Source organism: Cervus canadensis, chromosome 6 (assembly GCF_019320065.1).
Source record: "Cervus canadensis isolate Bull #8, Minnesota chromosome 6, ASM1932006v1, whole genome shotgun sequence".
NCBI lineage: Eukaryota > Metazoa > Chordata > Mammalia > Artiodactyla > Cervidae > Cervus > Cervus canadensis.
The window spans coordinates 81,488,771-81,499,905 of record NC_057391.1 but is presented as its reverse complement, the minus strand read 5'-3'; the positions used below and the strand labels follow the sequence as shown (position 1 = coordinate 81,499,905).

Below are 11,135 nucleotides of genomic sequence, written 5' to 3'. Positions count from 1 at the left end.
GAACCGGAACAGCCAATCAGAACGAGGACTGATGGCCACAAACCAATCCTGGAGCCGGGCTGAGAGTGGGGGCGGGGACAAGGGCTCAGGTAGACTCAGGTCTGGAGCTGTGCTGGGGCAGTCTCTTTGCTGCTGCTGCTTCTGTGCTGAGAGCACTCTCGCCAGGTAGGGTGTACGTGGTGGGGGAGGTAGGTATCTGTGTGGCTTCTAATGGAGAGGATCCGCACAGCCTGGAACAATGCAGATGGGATAGAAGGAAGATGTTCGGGAGGCAACATTGTAGGGAGAAAAGAGATTTCAGAGACCAAGCGGAGAGGGAGCTGGGAGAACGAAGAAAGCTTGGTAGGTACAGAACGAGTGAATCGATGAACGAATGAGTGGCCACTCGGAGCCTGGCACAATGAGAGGTACCTTTGCTTTCTAAAGTAATTCTTATAATAACCCTCGGAATAGGTCATTTTAGTCTTCATTTTGCAGGTAAGGAAACCTAAGCTGTAAAGTGTGAATTACTTGCCCACGGTCACACAGCTACTGAATAGTGAGGCCAGGAAAGGAACCACTCACTCCCGACTCTACTAAACACCACACCTTTCCTGGCCTGGGGCAGGGCAAAATTTGGGAACACGTGTTGGATTCTCTCAGAGGCCCCCAAAAGCGTTAAGGAAGCCATGCTGAGGGGCTGGCAGAGGAGTCTGGAAGAGTGCTCAGGCTGTGCCTTCATCAGCTATCTTCTGGAGTTTCTGAGAGCGTCTGTGAAGCGGGCATAAGTTCTGTCAAAGAGGGTGGCCATCCATGTGGCTTTTCTGACTCTGAGAGCTGAAGCCTCCTACTGAGGGAGGGTGAGATAACAAGGAGGATGGTGAGGGGAGGGGAGTGTGTGTATCTTGGCCCATGCTGTAGCTGCTTGTGATTCCATTAGAGCTTCATTCTCTCTGGACTTTGACAGACTCCACTTTTGTGACCCATTTGTACTGAGAGGTTCATCCATTGACCCTTCTACCTCTGGAACTTTCTTTGTTTTTTGGTGTGTCACACTGTCTTGAGACATTACTGACTTTATTATTTGTTTCAGCTGAGTAATTTAGGACCCTAGCAAAAGGCCTACTGTCAAAGTGACAAAGGAAGCATGATAATTTAGTGCCACTTCAGGCTAAAGAAATTAACCAGACAGTAGATAAACCATGGGTCACATAACAAAGATGGGAAGAAGCAACTCCATGATTAGATTTTTATCTACATGGTTTTCATTTAATCCAAGATAATTTGAATCAGTGCTCAGCAAGGGTTGATCTAACATTTTGTTCTGTTTTTTAAATAAAAAGTACATAGCCTGATGGTATTTTCTATACCACTTGAACACAGGTGGCTATGGTTTCCTTGCCTCTCTCAAAAATGGAAACTTCATCAAAATATGCTCAGTGAGACCATCTTAGAGACCAACAGACTATGCTTTGTATCTCAGCTCTTTCACCTATTGACTGTGTAACCTCAAGCATGTCACTTAACATCTCTATTGCAGCCCTCATCTGTAAGTGGAAATATTAATAGTGTCTCCCGACCTTGTTTAAGGATTCAATGAGATAATATATGACAGGTGCTTGGCGCAGCACATGGTGTATACAAATAATCAATAACTATAATTTTGTCCACAACCCAACATCAAAATAGCTGTTCCTTTCTCTAATTTTCTATTTCTCAAGTCACCACAATTTTTTTATTTTTAACTTTTATATTGTTTTCCTAATTTATGGAACATGGAATCACTGAGAGCCAAAGTAGAGAAAACTTAAAGCATGTAAATATTGCCCTCAGACCATAGATGCCACTCAGACATGCAAGACTTCTCTGTGCTTGGAAGGATCGATCACCAGTAGGAAGGCTGTATCTGTTAGTAGATGTATAATTACCTTTGAGGTACTTGCATTACAAAGGAATGACATGAAGCACCAGGTTAGAAGTAAAGACCCCAGGGGACTGATTTCAGCCAAGAGAAGAGAGTTCTGATTTAGGCTAATATTTTGGAGAAATTCCTTAGACGAAAATAAGAATGGTGCTACTATTTGCACACTGTAGTGTTGACTCACCACTATTAGTATGATGAAATATTGAGACCAATTTCTATAAATCTTACATTAAAGTCCATTTTATTTCTTTATAGTGATGTTTGGACACCTCCTTCTCTTCTGTTCCCTTTCTTTTCATTTTTTCTGCAAGGTTTGTCATTTCCACCCACTGCATTATTTAGCCTTTTTTTTTTTTTTTTTAAACTCTTGTCAGCACACTTTGAGTTAACATAGTTATTCAAAGGCAAAGTGCCAACCCTATGAAAGGTGCATGGGGGTAGATGAGCCTCAGGTACTTGGGAGAAGAGTTTATGAAATGACTGACAAAGTGAGAGTAGTACAGCCCTCATGAGTGGGACACAGGTTAACTGCAGAGCTTACGGTTGAAGCACATTAACCATCTGTTGTCTCCTGCCCTTTGCTTTTGTTTCCAAGGCAAAAAGCCCTCTCAGGTTGGAGGGGAGCCATGAGCCGATTCCTGAACGTGTTACGAAGCTGGCTGGTGATGACGTCTGTCATAACTGTGGGTCACTCTCTGCAGAGCTTCCGAGACCACACCTTTCTTTATGAAAAGATCTATACCAGCAAGCCAGACCTGGGTAAGAAAGCAAAAATCTGCATCCTTTGTGGGAGTGGCCTAAGTGGTGGTCCCAGACCTGGCTGTACATCACAATAGCTGTGAAAAACTAAAACCAAACAAAGCAGGGATGGCTATTTCCCTCTCCACCCCTAATTCGTGAATCTTTCACCCCCTGGATGGGTCACAGGAAGTTCTATTTAGAAACTGCCAGGGTGATTCTGATGCTGCCTAAGCTAGTGATCATAAGCCACTAGAGTAACAGACGAGGAGGATAACAGTTGGTCTTTTTGCCTGCAAGCTTCTCTGAATACCTTTCCCTTCATTTTACACTGCCCTCGGCAGCTGGTCTGTACAAATACCATTACAAGGACACTTGAGGAAACAGAGTTCCTTGATGACTCTAATGCCTGATGAGGAAACCATGAAGAAGGTTTTCCTGTTAGTTTCTTTCAGAAATCAGGTCATGGTGCATATCGTTTATACCCTACATTGCATATGGAGAATTACTAAGCCAAGGTCTTCTCAAACCATGACACAGACCCCGAAAAGATATCCAAAATCCCTCCAGGTTGGTTTCGAAAAGAGAACTTCCGCAGGTGATGGCTTTCCCCAGTGTCCTAAGTCTCTCTGTAGAGAGTGGTTGCACAATTTAGCGTGTGCTTCCTTGCTCTGATATGTGGTGTGGCTTGAGCTGCAGCACCATTTCATAGTAGTGACAATTGTATGTCACATTTATAGGTAACCCAGATTCAGGCTCTGACCTAGCTCACATTTCTACAACATCTGGGTATAAAATGAAAGTAAGCAGGCTAAGGCTCACTTTGAACAAAGCTCAAGCACAGTAGGCTTAGAGAACCTGGAAAAGTGGGTGGAACAGTTCCACTTTTCATCCTGCAGCGCTGTCCTCCAGAGGTCCAGGAACTCTGTATAGATTCACACGCTTTTAGAGGTCATCTCGCCTAACCTTTTGAATTTAAAATTGAGAGAGAAAGGCCCAGAGGTTATGTGATTTGTCGAAGGGCATCTAGGTGAGCAGAACTGTGTGTGTGAGCCTGCGCAGGCCTGCATGCACACATAGCCGGGAAATAGGTCCCTAATGACCTCCTGGTACTTTGCTGGTGATAGCAGGACCCTGGAGCATCCAGTGGAAGAATTTTACCTGATGTCTACTCTGGTTAGGATTACTGAGATATTCCATTTTTAGTTCACACTCATAAAGAGATATATAGAATTAGAATAGAGAAATTTCCTGTTGTTTCATCAGAAGCGCTTTCAAAATGCTTTATAAAGAATGTAAAAAAAAAAAAAAGAATATAGCTCTCCAGGATTAACCACTAGATATTAGTTTGGGACATGGGATTTTTTTCTCAAAATGACTACCATCTAAAGATCTGTGGGGTTGTGCATTTGGTGTTGCTGTCTGGTTTTCCAAAGGCTGAAAAATCCTTAAAGGAAAATCCTGAAAGACATTTTGGTTGTGAGTCTTGTCCCTTAAAAGTTCTCTTGCTCAGGAGACCAGCAAAGGAAGTATCCTTGCTTTTCACCATAGATCAATAACAGTACATTAAAATCAATAAGGCAAGGCTTTCGAAAATACGAGGGGCGTCCTGTGCCCACCTCTAGAGTATATGATTTAACTGATCTGGTATCCAGGTCTTGGTAATTTTATAAAATTTCGTCAGTTGAATCTAGTAAATGCCTAGGGTCAAGAAGCACTGTTATGATGGACTCTGATTTAAACACTCTGGACAAGAAATTTAACACAGTAGTGCCAGAATGAAGCTAGCAAGAGCAGAGTGGCCCCAGCTAACACCGGTGCTTATTCCCTTCCCACACACACAGGAATCCAGCCTAGTTAGGCCTTCATTCACATAATATAAATCTGAATTCAGGAGATCCAGGGACCTGGGTCTCTTACAGACCAGGTGTGGCTCTCTAGACAGGGCTCAGTATTTCTGTGTTCTCTCTTGCATCAGCCTCACTGAAAGTCTGCTGACCTCCTGGCATCTTGTATTGACAGACCGCTCTCTACCCTGTTCCCCCACACTTATCCTGATTCAGACTCACTGGGCTTCACCAACACCAGAGCAGATTCCAGGCAGACCTATAAACCACTAGCCCAAGAGTTACTGCCCAAGTGGGCTGTTTGTTGGGTTTTTACTCTTGGAACGTGCCCGCCCATCTGTAGGCATTTGAAGAGAGGCTGAACCAACTCTCCTTCTGGAAGTCTTTCCACTCCTTCTAGTTCCCATGTGCAGCATCAGAGCCTGTACTTTGCCCAGCCAAGGGGATGGCAGGCTCAGCTCTCTGACTCTCCAGTGGAGTTGGAGGAGTTTGGAGGGAACCCTGACCCACCCTTCTCAACACTCCTGCTTGTTTCTGCTGCACAGTGAATGGCCTCCAATCTCTGACCTTTGGAGTCTGGATGCTGCTCTCATCAGTGGTTCGCGGCCTCTGCGCCATCGACATTCACAACAAAATGTATGTAAGGGAGGGAACAGCACCAGTCTCCCTGTGTTGGCAATGGGTGCTAAGCAGAGCCATTGTGGTCCTCTCTCGGAGACTTATCACTAAAATCAAAAGGCAAGGCTTTAGAAAATACTAGGGGGCTGCTGGGTTCAGAGGGTACAATGTAACTGTTCTGATATCCAGGTCTTAGTAATTTGATAAAATTTCTTCAGTTGATTCTAATAAATGCCCAGAGTCAAGAAGCACTATTATGATGCACTATGATTCCATCATATGGCCTATGATTTGATACAGTAACCTAGGATGTGAAGATAAAAGATTACTAGGTACCATTCCTTCCAGGGATAGAAAACATCACAGGCCTGAAGGTCTTCAAAGCTTAAAAATCTTTGAAACAAACATAGCAAACTGGTTATGTTGTGATCCAGTGGCCTGCATCATATCCCTCTACTTCTTTCCTAACGAATCAGCCTTTCTTCTACTAAAGAGGAAGTGTGCTTGCTCTTTTTAGAGAGGCCATGACATACCTTATTCTCACATTCCTCCTTGAGAGGCAGGGATGAACAGAAATAATCATCCATAACATCATAAGCCCACCAGTAAACGGCTGTGTGTTTACACAGAGTCATGAAGTGAGGGTCACAGAGAACTGAGCACTCCTCTGTATTCTGCCTCTTCAGAGGACTCACACAGACTGCGTGCATGTGTGGGTGCACACTCAAGTCCAACTCTTTGTGACCCCATAGACTGTAGCCACCAGGCTCCTCTGTCCATGGTATTTTCCAGGCAAGAATACTGGAACAGGTTGCCATTTCCTACTCCAGGGGATCTTCCTGACCTGGGGCTGGATCAAACCTGCATCTCTTGAATTCCAGCGTTGGCAGGCAGGTTCTTTACCATTTTGCCACCTGGGAAGCCCTCATACAGACTAGCTAGTGTTGTAATCCGAACTGGCCACTGGAAGTGCCTCAAGCTATCTCCCAACACCAATCATCACTGCAATCAAGGTGGAAACTGCTCAGGTCCCCAAGTGAAGCCATCAAAAGAGCTTCATACTATAATACTTTTGTGTTAGCCAGACTCTCAACATCTGGACAAGAGAGGAGATGGTGATATTTATTGAGCCCCTCTTATTATACCAGATGCTTTCACATGACATTGATTAAGTCTCCTTCTAGTAGCCCTGGGAAGCAGTGATTTTTTTTGCTGATTTTGTAGATTTGCATATTAGAGACTCGATTCATTTAAACTGAGGAAGAGCAAGACAAGTGGGATTTGAGGGCTGTTAACACTGTGATCTATTCACCTTTATTGTTTCGTTTCTTTGAACCTGAAATTATGGTTTACTTGTTCTACATTGACATATATTTTTGGAAGTAACATGGTTTAGTGGAAACACTGAGACCCAAGAATGAAAACTGGAAAATCGGCTCTGGTCACATTTCTATTGGTAATAGCTTTGAGGCAGCAAGTTTATCATAGACCTTCTCTGCATCTCAGTCCCTTCATGTAGAAAATGAGACTCGTGTATCTGTTTTTACTCTCAGGGTGAGGGGAGGGAGTAAGGATTGCATAATCATTTTAACGACCTTTACCATGATGAAGAATTACTGAGAAGCAGAAGGGGTGTATCTTTTGTTTGTTGTGCTTTGGGGATGAGCCAAGACAACTGACTTATCTTTACCTCTCTTACCCATTCATTACCCCTTCACCCAACATAGGACAGGTGGAAATGCTGATTTCTATTTCCAACCTTTTTTTTAAAGTCTGGGATTTTAGTCCATGTGCTTCTGACATGCTCTCTGATTATATTCCCTGCCTAACCAGAAACTTGAAATCAAGTCCCAGCTGTTCTTACTTTCTGAAACAGCCTGCATTCTGCCCATTTAATGTGTACTTCTCTAAAGAAACCTACTTTCACTTAAAAAAAAAAAAAGACATCAACCCCATACATAAATGTTTGCTAAGTGTGTAAAAATATGCATAGGAATGATAAAAATCAATCTTAAGATGTTAGTTCCTCCTGGGGAGAAAGGAGGCAGGAGAATGGGATCAGGGTGGAAAAGGATCCACAGGAAGTTTTAACTGAAATCTGTAATATTTTATTTCTTAGGAAAAAAGTATCTGAAGGAAAAATGTCAAGATAATGAGATTTGATGGAGTAGGGTATTGGTTGCATAGGAGTAAATTCTATTATGTATGATTTTTTGTATCTTTGAAATATTTCATAATTTTTAAATTTCATAATGAAGAAAGATACCAGCTATCAAAGTGGTCCATCTTCCTATAACTTCTGTCTTCTCCACCTTCTTGTCAAAACTGAGGAACAAGTTCTCTTCCTGTGAGGTTGTCACTCTGTCCTCCCTCTGACCATTTTTCTAGGTTAAGATGCAAAGTATCTTAAGATACAGCTCATATTGCAAAAGCATCTAAAAGCCCCAGAAAGTCCCTTGCTACGCATTCCTCATTCATGCCCTTCATTTGGAAGCATCGATCAGATAAGCACTGACCAGCCCCTGGCCAGACAGGTGCAAAGTGGCTTGGGCTAGAGTGAAGACAATTTGAGCAAGTAGAATATGTAAATGTGATTGATCCAAAATCGTCTACACTACCTAGGATTGCCATACTCCAGACTCTGGTTTGCTATTACTGGTTTCACCACCTTGCTTAGACTTGCAAAGCCACTCTGGATGGCTGGGTCATTCTCCTTTTGATTTAGCAGTTGAAAGCTTCAGTTTTGCCCTAGACATGAATAAAGTTGATGGGATCAAGCAGGACCAAGTCTCCTTTTTCTTTAGCCATAGTCATGTCCTGGGTTTTGATTTGTGGGTTACAAGTCTGACCACTTCCTCTGCACTGAACAAGCTTTACCTTAAGTCCCATTTTCATCTGCTCCCCTGTAGGCTCTACTACATCACGCTCTGGACCTTCTTCATTGGCATGGGGCACTTCCTCTTTGAGATGTTTGTTTTTGGGACTGTGGCTCCCACGATTTTCATGCTGGCAATCCTCACAGTGGCAAGTAAGCATTGAGTGACCCTGGAACTCCCACAGGAGCTGTCCCTGCCTTAAGGACCAGCGTTATACAAGCAATATAAGAAAGCATGGTGCTTGTGTCAGCCACTAATCCTGTCTGTCTGTATTTAAGGTATCTCGATCCTGGGCATGCTAGTGGGGCTCCGGCACCTAGAAGCAGAACCAGGATCCAGACAGAAGAAGAGAAACTGAGGTCAACATCACCATGTCCAAGACATCACCTCCCGCCTTTGCTCACCTCTTCCTTCTCTATGCTCTTCAGTTTTACTTCTGCTCCATTATTCACTTCTAGCCTTTCACATTTAGGGTTTTTTTTTTCTTTAATTTAACATTTTTAAGCTATAACATGCATATAGTAAGTCAGTGCCATTTAAATGTGTGTGAAGAATCATTTTAGAATGATGTAGGTCCATCCAAATTAAAGAACTGCCAATATATCTGAAGTCCACTGTGTATCCTTCCCCCACCCACAGCCTCTTCCAGCACTGCTTTTCCAGCCTTCTCCTTTTTTCCTTTTAGTTTTAACTGTCAACTTGACTTGTATGGTTGGAATACGCAAACTGTTAAACATCAAGCTGCTACTTTGCCCAGAGCATTGCCACCAAGGGCGGCTTTGAGGGATTGTCCATCCAGGTTGGGTTTCTATCTGCTGCCATGCCCATGATCCTGAACCATCCACGGGACAAGCAGTTCTTCTAAGAAGGGCTCCCCGGCCAGTGAGCATGGCCCCTTCCTTGAGCCTACAGGTGGATCATGGTTGGAAGGGTCTGGGCTATTTTTAGAGCTTCCAGTCAGCTGTATTTGTGTAATAATATTTGTGATAAATAGAGAAACCTTCTGCTCTGATCATTCCTGGTACTTTGGCCTCCCCAAAGCCCAGAGTGCTCCTGCCCTCCTCTGAGGCCTAGCAGAGGAAGATCCCAGCTTTCTGCGGGTCAAATACACCATAATGAGTGGGACAGCACAAGACCCAGGCAAACATGGCTGCCTTTAGTCTCTTGTTCATTTCTCATGAAGTGAAATCTTCCTCATCTCTATCCCCACCTTCCAAATTCTAAGCACACAGCTGAACAGCCAGAACCCTCTCTTGTTTTCTTCACAAAGAAGAAACAGGTTCTTGAGAAAGCAGAACCAGACAACATGGAAGACACAGCTGCATGAGCATGAAGAGAGCCTGGGGCCCAAGGACAAGGCCCTGGAGCAGACGGCTGCCATCCAGACACAGCCCTGAGCACCTCCACACTGGCCGGACCCTCACGCATAGTGTATAGATGCGAGAACCCATTCGCTACTTCAGCGAGTGTTTATTGAATACTTACTCCATGCCAGACACTTGGGAAGGAAAAATGAATGAGCCAGGCAATGTCCCTGTAGTCAAGAAACAGACTGTCAACAAGCCCACACCAGGAAGAACACTCCAGGCAGTGATGAGAACTCTAGATAACCAGGTACTGTGATTCGGAAGGGGAGGGAGTGCACAACATAGATCACTGGGAAAAGCCTCTCTGAGGAGGTGGGATCTGAGTTGAATCACAGAGCTCGTGTGTCTTAATACGTGAGGCAGTATTTAGGGCAGATGGAGCAGCACTTAGTCTTGTGGGAGGACTAAGCTCACTAACTGCAGATGGGGACGTTCGGAAGTGAAAGGCAGGAGATGGGAAGGGAGCAGGGGCTTGTGAAGGGCATCCTCAATCAGCTAAGGCTCTTTAGGTGGAAGGAACAAAATCTTCCTTAAACGAGCTGAAGCAATAACGATGACATTGGCTGACGAAACTGGAAAGAGGATTGTGGGCTTCAGGAATGGTTTGACCAGGATTCAGCTCCATTTCTCTGGCGTTCTTTTGACTCCGCCCTCCGGTGCTGGCTTCATCCACAGGCTGGCTTCCTTTATGGTAGCCAGCAATTCCAGGCCTCATGTCCCCAACTAGAAAAATAGATCCGTGGTATCTGGCTGATACTCTGGCTATTAGGTTTCTGTAACAGCCCAGGCTTGGCTCCCTTCCCAGGTGATTTAAAGTGGAATCCTAGTGTTGTTTGTTGACCTAAGGATTGCTGGAAGATAGGGTGTCAGAGTGCCCCAGACACAGTCAGCTCGCTAGAGAAGAAATGTCCAGGAAAGTGATGACTGCAGCCCATTCTTGTAATGCACATAAGATAAATGCACTACGAAGGGAAGAGTGACAGGAAGGGGAACAATCCAGAACTGCAGAAAACAAAACTGGATTCCGGCCCAGACAATCTGCTGCATGATTGCTGTGCTTGTAGAAGAGACATTCCAACCACCCTTGGAGATACAGCCAGAAACGACAGTGGGCTCTTGGCAGCAGGCACACTCGGGTGAACTGTCCTCGAGTGGACGCTATATGGAAAGCAGTCCCAGTCACGTGTTAGCCACTGAGTTGCTGTCCCCAAATAGGCCAGGTGTAACCTCTGCAGCCTGATCTTATAAAGAACCCACAAGGGGAAAAAGACCTAAACAGACATTTCTCCAAAAAAGACATACAGATGTCTAACAAACACATGAAAATATACTCAACATTGCTCATTATTAGAGAAATGCAAATAAAAACCACAATGAGATATCACCTCACACTGGTCAGAATGGCCATCATTAAAATGTCTACAAACAATAAATGCTGGACAGGGTGTGGAGAAACGGGAAGGCTCTTGCACTGTTGTTGAGAATGTAAATTGATACAGCCACTATGGAAGACGGTAAGGAGATTCTTTAGGAAACTAGGAATAAAACCACCATATGACCCAGCAATCCCACTCCTAGGCATATACCCTGATGCAGCCAGGGTTGAAAAAGACACATGTATCCCATTGTTCATTGGAGCACTATTTACAATAGCTAGAACATGGAAGCAGCCTAGATGTGCATCGACAGATGAATGGATAAAGAAGTTGTGGTACACATACAGAGTGGAATATTACTCAGCCATAAAAAGGAACACATTTGAGTCAGTTCGGATGAGGTGGATGAA

General features: G+C 44.1%; 1 protein-coding gene across 2 annotated transcripts; it reads left to right on the top strand.

Annotated features, from left to right (window-relative positions):
- The first annotated feature begins 16 nt into the window (after window positions 1-16).
- Window positions 17-10,594, top strand: LOC122443879 (ergosterol biosynthetic protein 28 homolog). Of its 2 annotated transcripts, none has more exons than XM_043472598.1 (5): window positions 17-165; window positions 2,499-2,662; window positions 5,034-5,124; window positions 8,016-8,134; window positions 8,261-10,594. In XM_043472598.1, the coding sequence occupies exons 1-5, from the start codon at window positions 32-34 to the stop codon at window positions 8,338-8,340; spliced, it is 588 nt and encodes a 195-aa protein (XP_043328533.1). In that variant the 5' UTR covers window positions 17-31; the 3' UTR covers window positions 8,341-10,594. The 2 variants fall into 2 exon arrangements, with proteins under 2 accessions (XP_043328533.1, XP_043328534.1); XM_043472599.1 differs by lacking the exon at window positions 17-165 and adding an exon at window positions 209-342.
- Window positions 10,595-11,135: the final 541 nt, after the last annotated feature.

Coding starts and splice junctions, on each gene's coding strand:
- LOC122443879 (XM_043472598.1), top strand. CDS start 32: ATGGCCACAAACCAATCCTGGAGCCGGGCTGAGAGTGGGGGCGGGGAC. Junction 166..2,498: donor GCTGAGAGCACTCTCGCCAG/GTAGGGTGTACG, acceptor TTTGTTTCCAAG/GCAAAAAGCCCTCTCAGGTT. Junction 5,125..8,015: donor ATCGACATTCACAACAAAAT/GTATGTAAGGGA, acceptor GCTCCCCTGTAG/GCTCTACTACATCACGCTCT.